This window comes from Neomonachus schauinslandi, chromosome 7 (genome assembly GCF_002201575.2).
Source record: "Neomonachus schauinslandi chromosome 7, ASM220157v2, whole genome shotgun sequence".
NCBI lineage: Eukaryota > Metazoa > Chordata > Mammalia > Carnivora > Phocidae > Neomonachus > Neomonachus schauinslandi.
Genome location: NC_058409.1, coordinates 9,675,489 through 9,701,372, shown reverse-complemented (window position 1 = coordinate 9,701,372; position 25,884 = coordinate 9,675,489). Strand labels below are relative to the sequence as shown.

At 35.9% G+C, this 25,884-nt stretch overlaps 1 protein-coding gene across 1 annotated transcript in view; it reads right to left on the bottom strand.

The window, feature by feature from the left end:
* Nucleotides 1-25,884, bottom strand: part of COMMD10 (COMM domain containing 10) — a 214,889-nt gene that overhangs the window by 167,089 nt on the left and 21,916 nt on the right. The window contains exon 5 of the mRNA XM_021701801.1: nt 10,720-10,830. Coding sequence (XP_021557476.1) covers nt 10,720-10,830 — 111 coding nt within the window. The remainder of the gene's footprint in view (nt 1-10,719; nt 10,831-25,884) is intronic.

Genomic DNA, 25,884 nt, shown 5'->3' with positions numbered 1-25,884 from the left:
GTCAAAAGTGCCCAATAATTTGCTCTGAGAGGAGAAATATCTTATATAATAAAAGTGACTCCTCTTCTTCATATAAGTTTAATTTCCTCTAAATGATTCTCATATAAAGAAAAAATTTGAAAGGAACACAATTTACATAATCCATTAAAGATATATTTAAGCATTCATATAGCAACCTCACCCCAAAAGTGCTTAAAAGTCTCATTTAAACTAGGCCAGGAGGGGCACCTGGGTGGCTCAGTTGGTTAAGTGTCTGCCTTTGGCTCAGGGCATGATCCCAGAGTCCTGGGATCGAGCCCCGCATCAGGCTCTGTGCTCAGCAGGGAGCCTGCTTCTTCTCTTTTCCCTCTGCCTCTTCCCCAGCTTGTGTGCTCTCTCTCTCTCAAATAAATAAATAAAATCTTAAAAATAAATAAATGAACTAGGCCAGGAAAGAAAAGTGTTTGTCAACTCCAACTCCTTTTTGTGCCAAAATTATTAGGACTGATTCAATATTCAACAATGCAATTTACTCACAAGAAAATTTAATCTAGCTATCTTTACTGTGTCCTGAATCTAAAATTTATAATACTGGGGATGCCTTGGTGGCTTAATCAGTTAAGCATCTGCCTTCGGCTCAGGTCATGATCCCAGGGTCCTGGGATCGGATCCCACATCGGGCTCCTTGCTCAGCAGGGAGCCTGCTTCTCCACTGGCCTGCCACTCACCCTACTTGTGCTCTCTCTCTCTGACAAATAAATAAATAAAATCTTTAAAAAATATAAAAATAAAATAAAATTTATAATGCCATCCCAAAACTAGAATACTAGATTTAGAAAATAATTCAGAAAATCACCAATGATGTTCAAAAGCCAATAAATTCAATTGAGATATAAAACGTTCAAATCAATTTTAACTGATTTCTTGCTACAGTATCATTGGTATAGACGGCCCCTTAGGAACTACTCCAGTATTTTCCAGATGCTTGGGTATATCGTCAACCAAGGAAGCAACAGATCAAGGAGTAGGCACTGGCCACACATTAAGAACCCTACGTACGATACAGAGCAAATCTTCATGTATTTGGACCACGTCAGTTTCCAAGTGGATGCAGGGGTAAAAGTTCAGACAAGATCAGATATTAGGTTTCAGTTTTACCTTACTTCTCCCTCTTAAAGGATATGCTATACACCAGACCAAGCCATACAAGTCTGAAGATTCAAATGAAAAAGTCCGTCAGTGATCCTGGAACTAATGTGTCCATCTGAGGGTCCTCTGTACCACAAACTACTCTAGGGAGGCTATGGCCCAGGGTTCTAGCTCTGTTTCCAGCCGGTTCCTCTCCATCACCCCACCCCCAACACACATCATAGCCTCACTTTCCAACTGACCTGATTTAGAATCACTCCCGTGTGTGGCCGGGGGTGGGGGGGGGCATCCTTTCTCCCTTTCTCCCCTCATCTGAAAACACTGGGCAAAGATGAAACCCTGATTAAATCCAATTATCCACCTATTCCATCTCTATACCAGAGCAACTAAAAATGGATCAAGAAAAATGTGCAACCTTCTAACAGTTCTCATCTTAAATCCATGGCCACAAATCTCAAATGGGCAACCAGCACTGTTCAACACAGTGAAGTAGACTAAAATACCTAGTTTGTTCATTTTCCCCGTATCCAAAAATACTCTTTCATACTTTCTCCTCTGTTCTCAAGCCTCCTGGACCTACCCACTCTCCCAACGAATGACTGCATGGAGAAAACAGAAGCAGAGACCCAACTTTTTCTTCTAACACCCAAAACTACCTACCTCACCCACACTCTTCCTTACTTCCTATTACAACAAATCATATGTTCCCACTCCTATCATAGTCCAACCCTTCCATTCGTGCTCTGGATCTCACTTCTCACTTTCTCAAGGAAATGATAGCCCTCTCTGTCCTGCATTATTGATTTTTCCCCTGAGGGATCTGCAGGATACCAACCTCCCCACTCTCTTCGGTACTCACTAAATCCACACCCCCTACACTGACTATCCTATCTCTGTGCTTCTTGAAAGAGTTACTTAGATGGTGGCTTTCACTCCGTGTCCCCATATTCTCTCCTCAGTTTAATCCAATCAGGTTTCTACTTCCTCTCAAATGTAACTGAGATTACAATTGTCAAAGTTATCAGAGAAGTCCATCGAATCAAATCCCTCACTCACCTGTCTGTTCTCTTTCCTGACCCCTCAATAGCATTCGATACTGCCTTCCATTTAAACATCTCCTCCTGGCCCCAGACAGTGATCATCACTGATCTCCATGTCACTAAATTTATTTTTTTTTTACCACTGAGTAGTGATTATAAGTTCAGGCTATTGAGTCAGATGGACCTGGATTCAAATCTTGGCTCTATCACTTTCTAGGACCCAACCTAGTTAATGATATTTAACCACTAAGCAAGCTAGGGGAAATATTAGTACCTAATTCATAGCTGTGAGGGTGAAATTAGGTAATTTATTTTTTCTCTTTTACCTCTTAGCAGCATGTGACATAATTCACTCTCCAAGAAATGTTCTTCCTTTGGTCTCTGGCTGCTCCTTCCCAATCACTGTCATAAGCTCTACTTGCCTTTTAAATTTAGGAACTCATAAATTTCTATACTCTGTCCCTAAGTGATTGATCTCCTCCATTCTTATGACTGAAACTATAATCTAAACCTCAATGATCTCCAAATCTCAATTTCTAGTCTATAATTTTTCCCAAGCCCCAGATTGCCAACCATCTCCACCTGGATATCACAGCTATGTCATGCTCCACACACCTCAAAAGATAAGTCTCTATACTTTTTCATGTGCTCTTTCCCTCACCTGAAACTCCCCCGCCTGTCACAGTATCTAACTCCTTGCTGTCAGTTTCCAGAGCTCCATATATTTCCTCTTTTGTAATAGTCACTAAACTTCTATTTACTGGCTTGCTAGAACAGAAGCTCCATGATGAAAAATAAGACCTCTCCATCTCAGTAATACCTTGTCTAGTGTCTCTAACATAGGAAATGTTTAATAAATATTTCTTGAATGGAATTTGAGCTATTTAAAGTTACTGCTTATTCAATTTATGAAACTGCATTTTATTTGCTCAGTTGTCTAACTCATTGTAAACACTTTTATTTCAAAATACTCAAACCATGGGTTTCCATTACTGTCATTTCTAATCCATAAAAATACATCAAACAAAATTTAAAGGTATTTCTAAATATATTCTATTATGCCTGTGAAATACTATAATTATCAATTGCCTCTGGATATAGAAAGTTAAAAAGGTTACAAAGCTAGGAAAGACAAACAAGGGTGATATTATTTGTTTCCCTACTTTGGAATCCCACAACATTTTTAAAAAGAATGTTAGTAAAAAGATGATATTTTAATTCTGAGATGCATGAACTTTCTGGAGTATTTTTAAAAAGGATTTTCTCCTCCAAGGCTCTTTTATCATTTCCTCCACATGAATCCTCAATTCTATCACACTCTAATTGTGTATTGTGTATATTCTGCTTATCTTTACCTATCAAAGATAGTGTCCAAAACAGTATTTCTTTTAGCTTATAAAGTCCTATCATGGATAAATGCAGCGTTTCCATTAGGGAGCCTGAAATATGAAAAAAGTTTACATACACACACACACGCACACACACACGCGCACTCTCACACAGATACAAGGGGGCTCACTGTGATATCAAGGAGCTATAATATATCATCAGAACACATCGAGGTACATCAACATAAAGTCTTTTAGAAAGTCCAATTGACCACAAAACTAAAAAAATAATCTAAATTGAGGAAAAATATTTTGTATTGCTCTTATGTAGAAAACATGACACTTGAAGGACACTATCATTGAGAAATTGATTACAATGAAAAAGGATATAAAACAAAGTTAAGAATCAGAAAACTAGAGCCACAAAGCTTTAGGGATACTTAAATAAATTCAATTCCAAAGAACCAGGCTTTGTTCTCAGAGTATCTGGGCAATTATCTCACAAATAAGGGCTGTCTGTATTTTCTCTAACTTCTGGAGTATTTGATCAAATTGCTTCTGCATATTCTATAATAAAATAAAACACATATAACGAAAGCTTGTTTAATTTGTACACTACTGGAATACAGAAATTATAAAATAGAGGGCTCTCTAATATTACAGAAGTACCTGAGCTTTTCACTGGTCTCCTAAAACTATCCAAAGTAATTAATTAACTAGTTATCTAAGAACCTATATTTGAGATAGTAATGTTATACCTTTCTCCAAAAGCTCTTAAATCCTTTGGATGCAACCTTTGAGTTTCTGCGTGTGTTTGCAAAATAATTATGGAAAGCCATTTATGAAACTAAGAAGATCTCTTTTTTAGGTTAGACCTTTCATCTACTAATTATACTCCTGGGGAATAACCCTATATACCAAGGAGGCTTCATTCATTCATTTATTCATTCATCGATCATTCAGTAAATGTTTGTTGAGCACCTACTCAATATACACAAAGATGTTTATCACAATTAACAGGAAAATACTGGAAACAAACCTATTACCTGACAATAGAGGAACTGTTAGAAAATCATAGTATGTCATAGCCAAAGCACGATGCAGTCATTTAAAATACATCATGGTGAGTTTGAAGCAATATGGAAAAGCGTTTGCAGAGTTATGTGAAAAAAGCAGTTATACATAAAATCAAAGAATTCATATGATCCCCTCTCAAAATAAAGAGAATAAACACCAAAATAAAAGAGATCAAATACACTGGCTGCATCCTGGGGGTAAATCTATTAGTTTCTCTTTATATCTCTGGAATTTTCAAGTTTTCTATAATAAACATACACAACTTAAGTAATTAAAAAATCCACAATTTTTTAAAAAGAAAATCAATATTTTTCGATCATTTCATTTGAGAAGAAAAACCACTGACCTGTCTTCAAAACTTTCTGAACCCTAAATAACCATCCCAAATGATACAAATGAGAGTTAGTATCTTGATATAGAACTGCTGGAGGCAAAGCTCATTTTATAAAATTACTCATCAAAATCAGTGAGTAAAAAGCCCAAGAATTTATAGAATGTTTCTTCAGATCATAGAGAGCATAATGTAGAAAGGTAATAATTGCTTCTTATCAAAATGGAAAAAAATTCTGACTAATGAATGAGATTATCTTCTCATAACCACATCGAGTATTGAACAGTAATAATAAAACCTCAATTCCTGTGCCTAGGCCAAATATAATTACTATTTTTAAAAAATCACTTATAAGTTAAGAGACCCATAGGAAAAAAACAACTGGAAGGTCCTATAGCAAAACCAAACAGTGCTGTGGGTATTGGAATTATACTTGGTTTTAACTGACTTTTTTCCCCTATAGTTTTCAAAATGTCCATTATAAATATACAGCTATTATACAAGAGAAAAATAAACTGAAATTTTCAAGAGAATATGCTGAAATTTATTCACTGTATGGATTAGATTTGTAAAAAATATAACATTTGTAAAATTCAGACCTGTTCATCAGAGTAGCTCAGAGAACTTTGAAGGTCCTTCAAAAATCAGTCAATACAAACATCACTTTTAAGGAGATCAAAATACTTTAAATTTCTAATACAAGAGTTCATAATTTGAACAACATATGTATTTTCCTTTTACTAAGATACCTGTCATAAACAGATCTAAGGATGTTTTCTTTTTAATGATGCAGCCTATTTCTTGGTTCATAAGGTGTTAACATCAATGATGCCATGTGCCTGTTACAGTGAACTGTGTTAGTGAAATGGAGCCTCTACTGAACTAACATCGAAACAAATAACTTTACTATGTGAAAGTGTTTAGTAGTATCTCGCATTCATTTAAGGTGTAAAATTATTTCAACTTAATCAAAGAAAAAGAAAAGGAAATTGAGAATCCATATACCTATCACTTTATGGAGAACCACCACCACCAACAATAAAACAATAATTGCATATGAGAACAGCTTTTAGGGTGCCTGAGTGGCACGGTGGGTTAAGCGCCTGACTCTAGGTTTCCGCTCCGGTCGTGACCTCTGGGTCCTGGGATCAAGCCCCTTGTCGGGCTCCACGCTCAGCATGGAGTCTGCCTGGGATTCTCTCTCCCTCTCCCTCCGCTCCTCCTTCTCTCTCTCTCTCAAGTAAATTAATTAATTAAAAAAAGAAGAACAGCTTTCAGCACCCTCAAACATATATACATATTACAGGATCAACTACTAAATTATTAAATAAGCAAAAAGATACAGTATCTTAGCAATGAATAAAGCACAGGGCCTGAAGTAAAATTGTGTGGTTTCAAATCCTAGTTCTACTGTTTTTTGGTCGTATAACCTGAGGGAATAATTTAATGTGTATGTGTTTCCATTTCTCCATCTTTTTATAAAATAAGGATAATAATAAGACTTCACACCTGAAAGAAGTAGTTTAAATAATGGAGGAGATATCATGCCTAGTACAAAGTAAGCACTAAAAGAGGGTTTTCCCTCGTTTTTCTTCACTCTAAATAGAATCTGCCATCCACTTTGGAGATAAGAATAAAGGTCTCTAACTCAAAAAATTGGTACTGAAAGTCCTGAATCCACCTGAAATCATAATTACCCATCCATAAAGTACCATGTGCAACCCGAGCATAATCCAACTTAACATTAAGATAAATGACAGTACCCTTTCAAGGTGATTTTTATCCCAGTTGTTTCAAAAGAAGAAAAGAATGAAACACAAAGATTCTTTCTTAAAAGATGTACCAAAAAAATTTAGAACCACTGTACTAACAAAACATGATATAAATGCAAAGTTACTGGGGAAAATGCAATAAGGCACGCTTTACAGCAAAATTTAAATATTTCAGTGTTTTAAGAATATTCAAAGTTAAAGTGCTTTGAGTATTCAAAATTACCAATGTTTGTTAAGTATAAAATTGCTGTTCTCTATAAATAAAAAAATTTCAACTGTCTATGATTAGCCTGGAACTAGTTACACTATATAACTTATTAGAGTCATTCAACAATCTTGGGGATTATTTTGTTCTCTTTTCTCATACAGAAATTAATACAAGTGACAGAATGTAACAAAAATGTCAATAGTGTTAAAGGCTTTTTAATACATTGCATTTTGGCAAATAATCATAAAGAAATTAACAAACAATGAAATCATAATGATTTCATTTATTTGTTCTGTACCTATCTGATTAATAGGCATTAATTTCGTTGATGGAAACAAGAGCACCCTATTGTTATATACAGATTAGAAATGTGAACACTTAGCATTTCCCACAACTACTGATTTCACACATTATTTTGAATGTTACTTCAAATAACACTGTAAATGCCAGAGGTTAGATAAGCAAAGAGCTCTACTGCCCTCTAACGAAATAAACCAAAAAGAAAAAAAAAATTCTCATTTAGAGGTATCTCGGAACAGAAAAATAATCTTACTCTGCTAAATGCAGTAGACAAATACTAAGACAATTAACTGCAAACAACTAGAATATATATCAAAATACTGTAGGAAAAGCTACAGTCATCCTGTTTTCATGATAAAATTAGCAGCAAAACAGGAAAGCCTTGAGACAAAGTTCCAAGAGAAAGGAGACCATTACAACAATGCTATCTAATGTGATAGCAATTAAAACTTCACTGCAGGCTACACTTTTCATGTGTATGTTGGAAGTGAATGAGAAGAAAGATTTTTAGAAACCACACACTTTGGTGAATTACAGGAAGTTTTCAGTTCAGCAGCTCAAAACTAAACACCATCAAGAATAGTCTCTTAATATTTACTGACTAATCCTCTCAGAATTATTTTAATGCATGTATATTTTCAGGATAACTGCCCTGTGTCATATACACTTAAAAGAATTTTATTTAATGCTTCCTGTTTTAAACGAATGCCAATTTCATCATATGGCAACTGTATTCTAAGATACTTCGCATCATAAATTAACCACTTAGCTTTTCATGGTTCTTTGAATAAAAGCTCTGCCTTCTTTTAACAAACTTGGTTTTTAAAACATGCTCCATATTCCCATTCCTTTCACCTAATATTTCAACCTGTCAAGAATTCCCAAACTCTCATTCAAGTACAAAGAACAGAGTACCCGGTCATACAAAAAGAGAGATTAAAAAAAAAAAAGTATGCTTCCCAGCAGCAGCTCAATGAAAGAACAGGGGTGTGCTAGTCAACTGTTCCTTAGAGCTAGGACACACATCACTTGGAGATGGCAAGTGTCTGTCCGGGCTGACAGGGGGTAGACACTTCATTAAGTGTCTCCTGTTTAGCAGACATAACAAACAGGGGCCAAATCCCCACAGTGCTATAGGGAAAATAAGCAATACAGACAAAGAGGTTGACTTAAGTCTGCATACAAAATGAAAATATCCTTTATTTTTTTTAAGATTTTATTTATTTATTTGAGAGTGAGCAAGAGAGAGCACAGAGGGAGAGGGAGAAGCAGGCTCCCCGCTGAGCAGGGAGCCTGACGTGGGGCTCGATCCCAGGCCCTTGGGATCATGACCTGTGTGAAAGGCAGACGCTTAACCAACTGAGCCACCCAGGCGCCCCGAAAGTATCCTTTGCTTTTGTGTGGTGCTGCTCTCCTCCCAGGGGTCTGTCTGCCGATGAAAATGGTCCTCCAGCTCTACAGGTTTTAAGGGTAACCAAAAGTCCATTCAAAATTTCAAACTAGCAATGCGCAGGAAAATCTAATGTAGTCAAGCCTCTATCTCCAATCAGTTGAATTTTACAACTGTGGAGATTTTCTGAATAATACAAATTAAAAACATGACTCTTTTACTAGAAGCATTACTCATTCCCTCCTACTGCCTAAAATTATAACTGACATATAAACATATTTTGAAGACATAATAAAGGAGCTGGGAGGAGTCATGCATCCCAAATCAAGCACTGCCTAAACCATGATACTTAAAGTATACCCAATATATGGTCAAAATAGTATCCGTCCCAACTATAAACTGCATTTAGCTACTGAGACATAACGTACGGTAGTCATGAGAAGTGCAACAGTCAAGGGCTATGGCCCCTTAGAGAATGGATGCATGTGTACGTATGTACGACGCACACAGGTACATACGTGTGTCTTCACTCACAATAGTCCCAGCCTACACCAGGGAGTTCCAGATCATTATGCTAAACCTAAAGGACTGCCTTCCCTACCTAGTTCATGGGAAGAAAAAAAAGACTTTCCAGGCTGTCCCTTGCCTCCCCAATTCCCAGTTCGCCTAAATATGAAAATCACAATCAAGAAATAAAAGAGGGGAAGAAGGCAAAGAAAGGGAAAAGGTTAACTCCATCAGTAAAAAAGTTTACTGTCAGCTTTAGTTTAAAACAAAGACATTTATTTATTCAATGGCCAAAAAACATTTTATTGATGACGATGATGGTGGTGGTGGTGGTAGCCCGCATTTTTGAGCATTTACCTAATACCAGGCATTGAACTAAGCACTACATACGCTGGGTCTCCACTCTTCATATAAACCCCATGAGACAGGTAATATTATCCCCATTTTATAGGTGAAGAAACTGACACTCATAAAGATTAATTAAGTAAATTACCCCAAGCTACACTGCTACTAAATTCCAGAATATATATACCAGTCAGTTCAACTCTTAACCACTAAATTTATATTATTTTACATATTATTATTTATATTATATTAACGTAAAATGTGTGAAATGAAATACTTTTGAAACACTGTAATGAATTAATAAATGATATGCAGTGAGACCCAACTCAATTGCCTAAAATTTTACAGACATGGAACGTGGGCTAGGTATTGGTCCCGGTTCTTATGGAAGACAAAAATGTGTATGATATACTGCATAATGACAGTTTTAACAAAGAAGGAGTAACAGTCCCTCCTTCAGTGCCCGTTATAACCAGTAACATTCTCCCGTCCTTCTCTGATCACATCCAGGCATAGTAATCTCTCCTTCCTCAGATCTTCCTACCTCACTCTCACCTCTGTTTTATTTGTCTTAAAATGAAGTAAAGTCTCTTCATTTAGGGGGAAAAGTCACTCCCCTTTATCTATCTTAGAAACATAATCAATTACAACAAAAATACAACAAACAGCTTTTATTGGTATCTTAAATATATGTTTCTCTAAATGCTACAGTAAAGAAAATACTTCATGCCAATTCTTTAAACTTGATAACATGTTCAAGCTTCCTGAAATTAACACTAAGGAGAAATCACCATGAGGTAAAAAATGAATCCAAAATTCTATTTTGCAAGAATTGGGATTTAAACACATGCACACAAGTGCTACACACACACACACACACACACACACAAATACAACTCATGTTACCTTCATAATCCAGGCATTGGCTAGACAACAGTATTCCCTCCACCATATGTATGCAGCTTAAAACACCCAGAAATATCCACAAATACCTGAATCATTAAATATCTGACTTTTATCTGGCATTACCAAGTTTTCCCATTGCAGAATTTAAAAGGAGACATTATGAAAAGCTCTTGCAAGAAAGGTACCCTGCAAGACATTTCTTCAAATGAATAATAAAGTGATAAATCAGTCTGATATCAAAAACTGTCACAGATAAAGAGCTGACAATTCATTAATCCTTATTTAATTGTGTTTAAATTTTCAATCCAGAGGGCAAAGACACTGCTAACAATAAAGTACAAGACCTAGTAAACAACATATACATTTCAATGAGATACCAGTTCTTACCTTTGAATCTTCATTGCTCACTCCTAGCTGTAATACAGCCTGAGGAGATTTCAGTTTCGCTTGAGCAGAGTGAGCCATCTGAAGGTTAAGCTGCCATCCGACCGTCTCGAGCTATAAAAGACAAGTGCAGATTGGAATCAGATGGTACAGAAGGAAGACAACAGTCAACTTTAAGCAAATCTCCCATCCACGGGAATGAACACGGGTAGCCTGGACTTAGTGGAAAGTCAGTCCCAGGGCTCCTTCAACCTGCATATCCTGCAAATTCTCCCTTTGGGCTCATTACACTGGCCTTGTGCCATGCCTGTCAAATTCAACAATAAAGCTTGGTCTTCAAATACACTGTATTCTAAAAATAGAGGTCTCAGACTAAGCAATGAAGTACACTAAAAGAGTCAATGGTTTTTAAGTAGTAAATTACTTTTTAAAGATAGGATATATTTAAAGCCAATGATTTTTAAATAGTTAGAGATTTTAACTAGCACTTCAATGACCTCCCATTATCTTTCAAAACTGTATTAGGTAAAATACAGGTAAGACTTTTTGTTTGTTTAAATTTAGAGGAAAACTGAAGTACCCAGATGGTAAGAGGTTCACACATTAAGACACAGTAGGACTGGAAAAGAGCCAGAAAAAGAATTGATATTTACTAGTGAGCACGTGTTATCATGCTTTCCAAAGTACTCTAACTTATTATGGTTCCCAGTTATGACAGAAATTAATTAGAACATTTCCTTTGAACTTATTAACACAACAGCAAAATTTAATCAGGTAAGGCAAAAACAGTAAAGACAGACTACAACAGTTTAAGTTTTCTTTTAAAATATTAAACAGCACAAATGTGGCTTTATTGAACTTGACAGACGATTGGTTTCTCTAACCTCAGAACTAGAAGTATAATAAAGTTTAAGATTTAATTTCCAGTAAATCTCAAGTATCAATATTTAGGGAGGACTGTGACATGCAATTGTTATACGCTCTGACAACAGGGCCCTAATAACTGATTTAATAAAACTACCCTAGCTACACTGGTAAGAATGGCAGCCTCATGACAATTTTTACTTAACGAGAATGCTAACTGCTAACTTGAAAGACTGTTCAACAGCTAGAATCACAGCAGTGACTCAGAGCCAAATTGGAAAGAGAGCAATGAAAGTAAGATCTATTCGAGAGAGGATGTGATGAGAAAATAAAGATACAGTACTGTTCTTTCTGGCACTGAACCTTTGAAGGGTAATGGGTAAAAAGAGGGAAGATGTTGCATGGACATATTCCACAATGCCATAAGGAAAACATCAATTTGATGGTGCATGTTAATTAAGTAAAGATCCTGAGCATACCGATCTGACTCACGGATCACAGTAATCAGAGTCTCTAATCCCAGCCCACCACTACTTCCAACGGTCATGTGCAACAGACCCACCAATGAAGCAAGAAAAAGCATGCTGTAACCACTCCAAGCATTTTGATACAGGTCACTGCCTTAATTGAAAAGCGCCTTACTCATATGAACCTATGAGATACTGTCTTGATCTTATTTTACTGATCCTATCCCAGCCCTTGAAGCACTTAAAATAAATATTAAGTGACTAAATAAAAACACACCCTCATTGTGGCCAGAAATTTGCATAAATTAATGTATCCTTAGTCGTTGCATAAAAGTGGCAAAGGAAAATCTACAAGAGCCCTGAGCTTATGCTTTGGTTCATGCTTCAGCTGTCACTCACTAGCTAAGGGACTATGGTTAAGTCACCATCTTTCAAGACCTCAATTTCTTCATATAAAATGGGAATAAATCTATCTGAACTATCTACTTTCCTGAGTTATTGGTAATAACAATGAAGAAAATGTGTATTCAAAGGTGTTTTGGAAACTGCAAAGCATTATAAATTAAAGGCTTTTTAATACCTGATTTTTTCTACAGTATCTTTTAGATACATTAGACACTCTATATCTGTTGAATTGAATTGAATTTAAATGAACTGAACTGAATTGAAATGAATCAAAGAATACTCACAAGGAAAGGTAATTTTTAAGAGTCATGACTAAAAGAGTTGGCGGGCTGGCTTTCTTAAATTCCAGAGCCTTTTCTATGGAACTTTGTGACTGAAAAATATTTGTCCCATGCCCATTTTAAAGAGTAATTTAAAAAGTAAATAGAATTGCTAAGTTCATATGTATTATATGCACATACCCACACCCACACATAAAATTTCTCAGAAAATGATGAGTATTCAGAAACTTTAAATGAAGAGGGAACACAGAAAGAACTAGAATTATAAAAAAATACAACTACACACAGTAATAATAAGAAGAAAACAAATAAACCCTTTACAGTGAAACTAGGAGACAAAGAAAATCAACACTACTTGAGACAGGGACTCATACTCATTTTACAGCTTAAATGGGTAAAATGTAAATAATTGGTGAATTGGAAACAAAGAATATATAAAAGTTCCTTATATTATTATTGCAATTTTTCTCTAAGTTTAAAATTACATAAAAATCAAAATAAAAAATTCTAAGAAATTGATTCAATTAAAAATCATCAATGGATACTAAACTTAGGCGGGGAAGTTTGGTTTGAAATGCAGTCACAAAGCTTCCACCCACAACTGCTTGCTAGTCACAAAACAAAAATAGTCATTATGCAGTGAAGAAAACAAAGATCTTAACCAGAGATCAAAATTGGTATCGCCCAAAAGCGGCAAATATCATGTGTCTCTAGGTGTGATACAAGACCACAACACCATTTATGTACCTTTTTAGCCAAGAAATCATAACCTTAATTTGATTATGAAGAAACAAAAGAAAAAGAAAAATTGAGGAACGTCATGAAAAATAAGTGACACATACGCTTCAAAAACATAAATGTCCTAAAAAAACAAAGAAAAGCGGAGAAAGAAGTAACTCCTTAAATTGTTTATAACGTACCACTGTATTATTGGCTGTGTCTCTAATCGGCACTAGTAACAGAAATATGAGTAAGTAAGCAAAATCCCCCTGCATAGGTGAAAATTGTATAGTATACTATCGAATCATTATTCCTTGGCAACTCATAACTAAGAAACAAATACAATGGTCATCAATATTTAAATTACATATAAAACAAGAAAATCTGGTATAGAATTTTGACTTCTATTAGCTTGACTATATTTGCTTCTATTCAAAATAAAATTTTGCCTTGCGTACAGCAGACACTTGTATATTAAAATACCAGGAACCTTGGGCGCCTGGGTGGCTCAGTCGTTAAGCGTCTGCCTTCAGCTCAGGTCATGATCCCAGGGTCCTGGGATCGAGCCCCGCATCTGGCTCCCTGCTCTGGAGGGAAGCCTGCTTCTCCCTCTCCCACTCCCCCTGCTTGTGTTCCCTCTCTCGCTGTGTCTCTCTCTGTCAAATAAATAAATAAAATCTTTAAAAAAAAATAAAAAATAAAATACCAGGAACCATTTTAATATTTTTCTTATTTCATACAGATTTAAATCTGAGAGTCCTTATATCTTAATCAACATCCTAGATTTAAATGTCACCAAAATAACATAAAACACAAGAAAAAGGGCGCCTGGGTGGCTCAGTTGGTTAAGCGACTGCCTTCGGCTCAGGTCGTGATCCTGGAGTCCCTGGATCTAGTCCCGCATCAGGCTCCCTGCTCGGCAGGGAGCCTGCTTCTGCCTCTGACCCTCCCCCCTCTCATGTGCTCTCTCTCTCTCATTCTCTCTGTCTCAAATAGATAAATAAAGTCTTTAAAAAAAACAAACAAAAAAAACACAAGAAAAATAAGACACTGATATTTTTAATGTTTTTCAACCCAAGCCAAACTGTTTAAATGATAGTTTTTACACATCTCACTAGCATTACTTCTTACCTGACATTACTAAGATGTCAGTTCAAAATACAATGACTTAAAAAAAATACATATATATATATATATATCTCTCACTTCATTCTATCTCATATTTCCATGTAATGACCTCAACATATGCTTAAATTCTCATAAGTGAAAGTAAACCACAATTCTAAGCTCATACAAAAATCAGCCAAATTATGATTATATTAGCCCTTTTAAGTGGAAAAAGAAAATGTAAAGTTTTATACCAGATTTTAACTAGTGGGGTGCTCCAAAACAGTAGCCACTGTTTGGACCATACAATACAGTATAAGAAATACTTTTTATGTTCCAAACTGATATACATATCCCAAAGTTCCACAGAAAAATTTTTACCTGGAGCCCTGTTCTTTAACAAGCTTTATTATGTTTCATTTTGAAAATGCTACTTGAAAAACCCTCTAAACTGATTTCATTACCCACTAAACCACTAATATCTCAGGCTATCTATAGTTAGAAAAATACTGCTCAGAAATACTGATTGAGTTTTAGGAACTATGTGTGTAGGTATTCATGAAACATTTTATTATTTATCATAATAAATCATGAAAACACATAAAATTAGAGCTGTAACTGCTAAAATAGAAAACACGATCTATATTCTATTGCTGTAAGCCACCATTTACTTTATAACTAGAAAATACCATAAGCAGAAATTTCATTTCTGTATGGCTCATTACAGAACCTATACACCTCTATTTACTCTAATGAAATACAAAAATTAGGCAGTTGACTTAATGTTTCATATAAGAACATAAGCCTATTTGTAAAGCTTAGCTAAATACTTGCTCCACAAATTTTTTCTTAACCACTTCTGACTTCGATGATTTTTTCCTCTAAATCTACTTAATTCTATGAAGTTCCTAATTTAAGAAACAGTGACTTCTGTTATCAAGGACTATGCACCTAAAAAAAAAAAAAAAAAAATCTATCTACAATCTCTCAATAAAATACAAAGAACAACTATCTGAGGGCTCTATAAGGAAAAAAAAAAGAACATAGATTTTGGAGAACCAAAACATAATACAATGTTAGCAGCCATGCAATAAAAAAGAAATCAAAGAGAACTAAAAGAACTACTTTGAAACAAATTAAATTGAAAATACAGCATACCAAAATTTATGGCATGCCACAAAAGCAGTTCTAAGATTCATATCGATAAGTGCCTGCACATCAAGAAACAAAAAAAATCTCAAACAACCCAAATTTACACCTTAGCTAGAAAAAGAGCAAACAAAACCCAATGTAAGTAGAGAGATGAAAAAAAGCAAATATTAGAAATAAACAGAAACTAAAAATACAATAAAAAAAGATCAAACTAAGAGCTAACTTTCTTTTGAAAGGATAAACAAAAATTAACAAACCTTTAGCTAGACTCACCAAAAAAAAAGGGGGCAGGGGAGAAAAGAATCAAATAAAATCAGAAATGAAAGAGGAGACATTATAACTAATACCACAGAAATCCAAAAGACCGTAAAAGAATACTATGAACAATTACATGCCAACAAACTGGACAACCTACAAGAAACGGATAAATTCTTGGAAACATACAACCTACCAGGGCGCCTGGGTGGCTCAGTCCTTAAGTGTCTGCCTTAGGCTCAGGTCATGATCCCAGGGTCCTGGGATCGAGCCCCACATCGGGCTCCCTGCTCAGTGGGAAGCCTGCTTCTCCCTCTCCCACTCTCCCTGCTTGTGTTCCTGCTCTTGCTCTCTCTGTCAAATAAATAAATAAAATTTAAAAAAAAAAAAAAAACATACAACCTACCAAAATTGAATCGCAAAAAAAAAAAAAAAGAAAGAAAGAAAATCTGAACAAATTCCTAATAAGGAGATTGGATCACTAATCAAAAATCTCCCAACAAACAAAAGTCCAGGACCAGATGGCTTCACTGGTGAATTCTACCAAATATTTACAGAAGAATGAACACCAATCCTTCTCAAATTCTTCCAAAAACAAAAGATGAGAGAACACTTCCAAACTCATTTTACAAGGCCACCATTATCAATACAAAAACCAGACAAGGGTGCCACAAGAAAAGAAAATTGCAGGCCAATATCCTTGATAAACATTGATGCAGAAATCCTCAACAAAATATTACCAAACCAAATTCAAAAATACATTAGAAGGACCATACACCATGATCAAGTGGGATTTATTCCAAGGATGCAAGGATGGTTCAAGATCCACAAATCAATCATTGTGCCATACCACATTAAGAAAATCAAATATAGGGGCGCCTGGGTGGCTCAGTTGGTTAAGCGACTGCCTTCGGCTCAGGTCATGATCCTGGAGTCCCTGGATCGAGTCCTGCATCCAGCTCCCTGCTCGGCAGGGAGTCTGCTTCTCCCTCTGACCCTCCCCACTCTCATGTGCTCTCTCTCATTCTCTCTCTCTCAAATAAATAAATAAAATCTTTAAAAAAAAAAAAAAAAGAAAATCAAATATAAAAATCATATGATTATCTCAACGGATGCAGAAAAAGCATCTGACAAAATTAAACATCCATTTATGATAAAAACAAAACAAAATAACTCTCAAAAGACTGGGTATAAGGGGAACATACCTCAACATAATAAAGGCCAGATATGTCAAGCCCACAGCTAACATCATTCTCAATGGTGAAAAGTTGAATGCTTTTCCTCTAAGGTCAAGAACAAGACAAGGATGGCAACTGTTGCCACTTTTACTCAACAAAATATTGGAAGTCCTAGCCAGAGCAATTAGGCAAGAAAAAATAATAATTAGCATCCAAATCAGAAAGGAATATGTAAAACTGCCAGTGCAAATGACAAGATTTTATATATAGAAAATCCTAACAACTCCACCAAATAACTCTTGGAATTAATAAATGAATTCAGTAAAGCTGTGTGATACGAAATCAACATACAAAAGTTTATTGAATTCTATACACTAATAATGAACTATCAGAAAGAAAAATAAGAAGACAATCCCATTTACAATTGCATCAAAAGAATAAAATACCTAGGAATAAATTTAACCAAGGAGGTGAAAGACCTGTATGCTGAAAATCACAAGACACTGATGAAAGGAAATGAAGACACAAATATATGGAAAAATATTCCATGCTTGTGGATTGGAAGAATTAATATTGTTAAAATGTCCATCCTACCCAAGCAATCTATAAATTCACTGCATTCCCTATCAAAATTTCAATGGTATTTTTCACAGAAATAGAACAAACAATCCCAAAATTTGTATGGAACCAGAGAAGACTCCAAATAGCCAAAGTAATCTTGAGAAAGAACAAAGCTGGAGGCAACATACTTCCTGATTTCAAACTCTATTACAAAGTTATAGTAATCGAAACATGGTATTGGCATAGAAACAAACACACAGATCAATGGAACACAAAAGAAAGTCCAGAAACAAGTCCACACATATATGGTCAACTGATTTACAACAAAGAAGCCAAAAATATACAACGGAGAAAGGCCAATCTCTTCAATAAACAGTGTTGGGAAAACTGAACAGCCCATTCAAAAGAATGAAACTGGAGTGCTATCTTACACCACACACAAAAACTAACTCAAAATAAATTAAAGACTTGAACATAAGACCTGAAACCTAAAACTCCTAGAAGAAAACATAATGGTAAGCTCCTTGACATTACTCTTGGTGAGGAATTTTACCAAAAGCAAATGTAACACAAGCAAAAATATACTAGTGGGACTAAAACCAAAAATCTTACACACAGCAAAGGAAACCATCAACAAAATGAAAACACAACCCACCAAATGGGAGAAAATATTTGCAAATCATATATCTGATAAGGGGTTAATATCCAAAATATATAAAGAACTCAGAAAACTCAACTGCAGGGCGCCTGGTTGGCTCAGTTGGTTGGGCGACTGCCTTCAGCTCAGGTCATGATCCTGGAGTCCCAGGATCGAGTCCCGCATCGGGCTCCCTGCTCAGCGGGGGGTCTGCTTCTCCCTCTGACCCTCCCCCATCTCATGCTCTCTCTCTCTATCTCATTCTCTCTCTCAAATAAATAAATAAAATCTTTAAAAAAAAAAAAAAAGAAAACTCAACTGCAAAAAAATGAACAATCTGTTTTAAAAATGAGCAGAGATAAGAACAGACATTTTTCCAAAGAAGACATACATATGGCCAACAGGTACATCATGTAAAGGCACTCAACATCAGTAATCACCAGGGAAATACAGGTCAAAACCACAATGGGGTATGACCTCACACCTGTGGGAATGACTATCAAAAACACAAGAAATAACAAGTGTTGGTGAGGATGTGGAGAAAAGGGAACCGTTGTGTACTGTTGATGAGAATGTAAACTGGTATCACTGCCATGGAAAACAATATGGAGGTTCCTCAAAAAATTAAAAATAGAACTACCATAGGATCCAGCAATCCCAGCTCTGGATATTTGTCTGAAAACATGGACTCAAGAAGACACCCACAACCCCGTGTTCACTGCAGTACTATTTACAAGAGCCAAGATGTGAAAACAAACACATAGATCAATGGAACACAGGGATCTCCCTGTGTCCACAGACCAATGAATGGCTAAAGAAAGTGAGACACACACACACACACACACACACACACACACACACAGAGGAACACTGTTCTACCACAAAAAAAAGGAAATCCTGCCATTTGCAACAACATGGGTGAACTCTGAGGGCATTATACGAAGTGAAGTAAGTCAGACTCAGAAAGACACACCACATGACCTCACTTATATGTGGGATCTAAAAACAACCACCACCACCAAACCCAGTGCTACAAAGAAAAGACTGGTGGTTGCCAGAGGTGGAGGGCCGTGGCGGGAGGGAGGTGGGTGAAATGAATGAAGGTGATCAAAAGGCACAAACCTGCAGTTAGCAAATAAGTATGTCTTAGAGATATAACGTACAGCATGGTGACTACAGTTAATACTACTATATCATGTTTGAAAGTAGCTAAGGGAGTGTATCTTTTTTTTTTATTACGTTATGTTAATCACCATACATTACATCATTAGTTTTTGATGCAGTGTTCCATGATTCATCGGTTGCGTATAACACCCAGTGCTCCATTCAGTGCGTGCCCTCTTTAATACCCATCACCAGGATAACCCATCCCCCCACCACCACCCCCAGAACCCTCAGTCTGTTTCTCAGAGTCCGTAGTCTCTCATGGTTCGCCTCCGATCTCCCCACCTTCATTGAGAGTGTATCTTAAAAGCTCTCTTCACAAGAAAAACAAATGTTAACTATGTGTGGTGATGGACGTTAACTAGACTTACTATAGTGATTACTTCACAAGATATACAAATACTGAATCATTACACACCTGAAATGGATATAATGTTATAGGCCAATTGGATCTCAATTTTTTATTATTTTTTTTATTAAAGATTTTATTTATTTATTTGACAGAGAGAGACACAGCGAGAGAGAGAACACAAGCAGGGGGAGTGGGAGAGGGAGAAACAGGCTTCCTGCTGAGCAGGGAGCCCGATGTGGGACTCGATCCCAGGACCCTGGGATCATGACCTGAGCCGAAGGCAGACGCTTAACGACTGAGCCACACAGGCGCCCGGATCTCAATTTTTTAAAAATGACACAACTACATGCTGTCTGGAGAAAAATACTTTGAAGATAATAACATGGGCAGTTTGAAAGTTAAATGATGGAAAAAGATATATCATGCAAACATTAATCAAAACAAAGCAGAGAGGGCTATAAAATTATCCGAGACCGAGAAGGACATTAAATAACAATAAAAGGATCAATACACCAAGACATAACAACGCTAAAGGTCTTTGAGCTGCAATATATGTCAAGCAAAAATTGACAGAACTAAAAGAACTAGACAAATCCACAACTATAGTTAGAGACTTCAAAACTTGTTTCTCAACAACTGATAGAATAACTAGACAGAAAATCAGCAAGGCTTTAAAGAATTCAACATCATCAACCAAAAAATCTAACTGATATTTGTAGAACACTTTGCTCAACAACAGCAGAACACATATTCTTTTCAAACACCCACAAAATGTATACCAAGATAGACCATATTATGGGCCATAAAACATATGCCTTAACAAATAAAAATAACTGAAATCACATAGGATGTGTTTTCTGATCACAATAGTACTAAACTAGAAATCAATTAACAGAAAGAGGAAAATCTCCAAACACTTAGAAACTAAACAACACACTTTTAAATAATCACTGAGTCTCAAGGAAAACCCAAATATACATTGAACTACTTGAAAATAAAAAACACAACATATCAAAGTTTGTGGGATACAGCTAAAGCAACGCTGAGAAGAAAACTTGAAGTACCAAATACTTAAATTTGAAAAGAGGAAAAATCTCAAATCAAGGATCTAAGAATCTCAGGCACCACAGGCAAAATAATTAACCTCAACCAACACACACACTTTATGTAAAAATTAATTCAAAAGGGATCATGGGGGCGCCTGGGTGGCTCAGTCAGTTAAGTGTCTGCCTTCGGCTCAGGTCATCATGGTGCCAGGGTCTTGGGATCAAGTCCCACATTGAGCTCCCCACACAGCAGGGAGTCTACTTCTCTCTCTACCCTTCCCCCTACTCATGCTCTCTCTTTCTCACTCTCTCTCAAATAAATAAACAATCTTTAAAAAAAAAAGGGGGATCATGGACATAAATAAAAAATATAAAACTACAAATTTTTTAGGAAAAAGAAAAACAACTAAGCCAAGAGTGCTTAAATGGTCTAGGGCAAGGGAAAAAGTTCTGAGACACGACAGCAAAAGCAAAATCCATTCCAAGAAAAATTGATAAATTGGTCTTCAACAAAATGAAAAATTTTTGCTCTGCAAATGACCCTAATTAAGAGGATGAAAAGTCAAACTACAGACTGGAAGAAAACATTTGCAAACCACATATCTGAAAGGATACGTCTTTAAAATATAAAAACAACCCTCAAAATGTAATAGTTTTTTTTTTTTAAGAAGTAATCCAATTAGAAAATGTGCAAAAGGCACAGAGACATCTCCCTGAAGAGGATATACAGATGGCAAAATAAATATAAGAAAAAATGTTCAACATCATTAGTTATCCAAGAAATGCAAATTAAAGCCACAATGAGATTTCACTGCACACCTATCAGAACAATTACAATAAAAAATAGTGACAACTCCAAATGCTGCAAAGGATGCAGAGGAAGTGGATCCTTCATACACTGCTGATGAGAATGCAAAATGATATAGCCATTCTGGAAAACTGTTGGAGAGTTTCTTAAAAACTAAACATATAACTACCACCCAGCAACTGCACTCGTATTTGTTCAAGAGAAATAAATACTTATGTTCATGCAAGAACCTAAACACAAATGTCTACGGCAACTTCATTTGTAACCAACAAAAACTGAAAACAACTCCGATACCTTTCAAAAGCTAAGTGCTTAAGTAATCTGTTTTATGTATATACCAGGGAATACTACATAACAATAAAAAGGAATGAACATTTAATACCTCTAACAACCAGAGGGGAGCTTGGGTGGCTCAGTTGCTTAAGCGTCTGACTCTTGATTTCAGCTCAGGTCATGATCTCAGGATCTTGAGATCAAGCCCCGTGTTGGGCTCTGCGCTCAGGGAGGAGTCTGCTTGTGATTCTCTCTCTGCCTCTCTCAGTCCCTCCCCCCACCTCTATCTCTCAACAAACAAAACAAAACCCTCTAACAATCAGAATGAATACCCAGAGAATTATCGTAACTGGAAAAAAAAGTCAACCCCAGAACATTGCATACTGCATGATTCCATATATATTACACTTCTTGAAATCACAGAAACTATAGAAATACAGAAGAAATTAATGGTTACCTGAAAGGCGTGGGGTGGGCATGAAAGGGAAGAGGGTATGGCCATATAAGGTAACATGAGACCAAAAAAAAAAAAGGTAACAGGAGAGAACGTTGTGGTAATGAAAATGTTCTATATCTTGATTGTGTGAATGTTACTGTCCTGCTTGTGATGTTGTACTATAGTTATGCAAGATGTTATCACTGGGGGAAACTGGGTGAAGTGTACATGGGATCTCTTTGTATTACTTCTTCCTACTGCGTGTATATCTATCATTATCAAAAGGCTAATTCACTTAAAAGCGGGACAGCATGAAGAAAATGAGAAAGATGATTAATAAATGTAAATAATTATGGAAATTCTGCTAAATTCGTATTTACACCTCATTCTTAGGTACAAGATTATGGCATTTAAAGAAAACCTACTGCTCTACAAGGTCCCTGTAATTCTAAGTGGCTTTTCCATATTCTTTGTTTCCAAAAATTACACATATAAAAATAAAGCATGAGATAAGAACTTCTTTCACATCTTTCACACAGGGGGAAAAGGGAGTTTTTCAATTCAATGTAACATGTTTAATAAGGTTAGCTTCTTTGAAGCATTTCTCATTATAAATATGTATCACCAAGAAAGCAATACCTGCTGGGAAAGTCAATTTCTGAATATATAAAAGGTCATATTCATGATCTCTCAATAATAGCATGGGTATATGTATGTATACGCAATTAATCTTTGTTTAAAATGATAGAGTAATTTTTACATTTGTCTAAAACAGAGAAGTTTCCACTATTTCCATTTTAATGTATGGAGATTTATTTCCTCAAGCAATAGAGGCCAAAGGACACAAGATGACACCACCAATTTAGGAGTACATTTCACTGGAAATGTTCTATGTACCAGTAAGAGTATACAGATGGCTATTGCTCAATTTTTTACCTTCTTTGGAAAGAAAATGCTATCAACTATGAAGAAGGTACTTATAATCAGCTCAAAAAGATTCATTAATCAAATTAGCAAAATGTTACACAGTCTATCATTTGGAGACTCTCCAGGAGATCCCAAATTTTATTCCCCATTTTCAAGCTGGTTGTGCCCAACTTACAATGTTGCATTCTAAAACGTCTCGTGTGGAACTCAGAATGAATCTGCAAACAGAATAACACTACAAATGTGATTAAATTACAAAGCAATTTAATAGAAGAAATGCAAGTGGTTCCCTACTTTTGTCCTAACCGGAGGAGTACCTAAAACTCAAAACATAACAAAGTCCCCTCACCCAATGGCTAATAACAAGTAATATCTTAGGATTAAGACAAATCTTCAATTTCCAGCATTTTATGTATGTGGTTTTCTTAAGTATTATATACATAGATATCAGCCTAAACACAACAAGTATCCAATTTGAGAAAAAACTTGGTGCTTTCAGGATACTAATGATTCCTGTCTTTATGTAAATTCCATTAAGTTTAAAAAACCTCCACTTCTTACCAAAAGAATCAGACGTTTCATCCTGGTTTTCTATTCATTTTTAAATAACAATGGCAAATGATATAAAGACTGGTTTGTGCAAATGGAGAAAAACAAAAACAAAAACACCAAAGTTACCATTAACTGAAACAGAAAAACTACAGAAATAGTTTCAAGAGGAACGATCCAAGGATCAGTTTATTTATTTTTTTAGTGTTAAGTCTGAGATGCCTATTAGACATCCAATAAAATTATCAAGTAGGCAGGCCCAGGCCTAGAGAAAAAAATTTTCATAAACTAGCATTTAAACCCTGATACCTAGATGAAGTTGCCAGGGAAAATATAAAAGAAAATAGAAGAGAACCAGGGACTGAGTCCTGGTACTATGCAAAAGTGTGGAAATGAGGAGAAAGTAGCAAACACGACTACAAAAAGCAGCCAGAAAGAAGAAAAGCCAAGAACTATGGATCTGCCTTTTACACCATCTTAGGTTCTGGTAACATAAAAAATGAATAAATTCACTATCTCTGTCCTCAAAGTTCCAAGTCTAGTGATGAAAACAAACATGTACAAAAACAATTTTGATGTAACATGACATCATATATGTAGAAAATCTCAAGTAACCTACTAAAAAGCTCAGAAACTAGTGCATGATTTTAGGAAAGTTACGGCACACAAGATTCTTATGAAAAATCAACGGTATTTTAAGATATTAGAAACAACTAGAAAATATCAAAACCACAATCCCATTTGTAGGAGCAACCAAAATCATGCCAAAGCATAGTGTCTTGGTCTGTTCCAGCTGCTATGACAAAATACAATAGACTACATAGCTTAATAATAATAAATATTTCTCACAGTGTGCCACCATGGTGGGTTGAGGGCTGCTGACTTCTCTTGGTGTTCTCACATGGCAGAAGGGGGTAAAGCAGCTCTCTCTGGTTTCTTTTATAAGGGCATTAATTCCACTCAGTAGGGATCTGCTCCCATGAACTAATCACCTCCCAAAGGCTCCACCACCTAATAGCATCACCTTGAAGGTTAAGTTTCAACTTATGAATTTTCAGAAGACATAAACATTCAGTCTATGGCACAGGGATACACTTTTAACAAAATCTGTGTAAATCCTTGTCATTGAAAAACTACAAAAGTGGGGCGCCTGGGTGGCTCAGTTGGTTAAGCGACTGCCTTCGGCTCAGGTCATGATCCTGGAGTCCCGGGATCGAGTCCCGCATCGGGCTCCCTGCTCGGCAGGGAGTCTGCTTCTCCCTCTGACCCTCCTCCCTCTCATGCTCTCTGTCTCTCATTCTCTCTGTCTCAAATAAATAAATAAAAATCTTTAAAAAAAAAAAAAACTACAAAAGTTACTGGAATTAACTGAAGAAGGTACCAGTATATGGAGATATACCATGTTCATGAATTGAAAGGCTTAATATTGTTAAAATGTCAGTTCCAGCAAAAGTGATCTACAGATTTAGGACAATCCAATGAAATACCCGGCCGGTGCTTTCTATAGAAATTGACAAGCTGATTCTAAAATTTAAACGGAATGGCAATGACATAAAAGAGCCAAAGCAGTTGTTTTTTTTTTTTTAATTTGGAAAAGCTACACCACCAAACTTCAAGATTTATTATAAAGCCACAGCAATAAAGATAATGTACCACTGGCAAAAGAACAGAAATGCAGACCCATCAATTGATTCTGACAAAGATGCCAAGGTAAATGATGCTGGAACAGCTAGCTATCTAAACAGAAAGAAAATGAACAACAACCCCTTCCTAACACCAAACACAGAAATGAACTCAAAATGCATCACAGACCTAAATGTAAGTGCTGAAACCATCAAACTTCTAGAAGAAAACACAAAAGAAAATCTTTGTGATCCTGGGATAGACAAAGATATTAGATGGAACATTAAAAGTATTATCCATAAAAGAAAAAAATTATAAACTGGACTTCGCCAGAATCAGAAATTCTGTTCTTCAAATAGCACC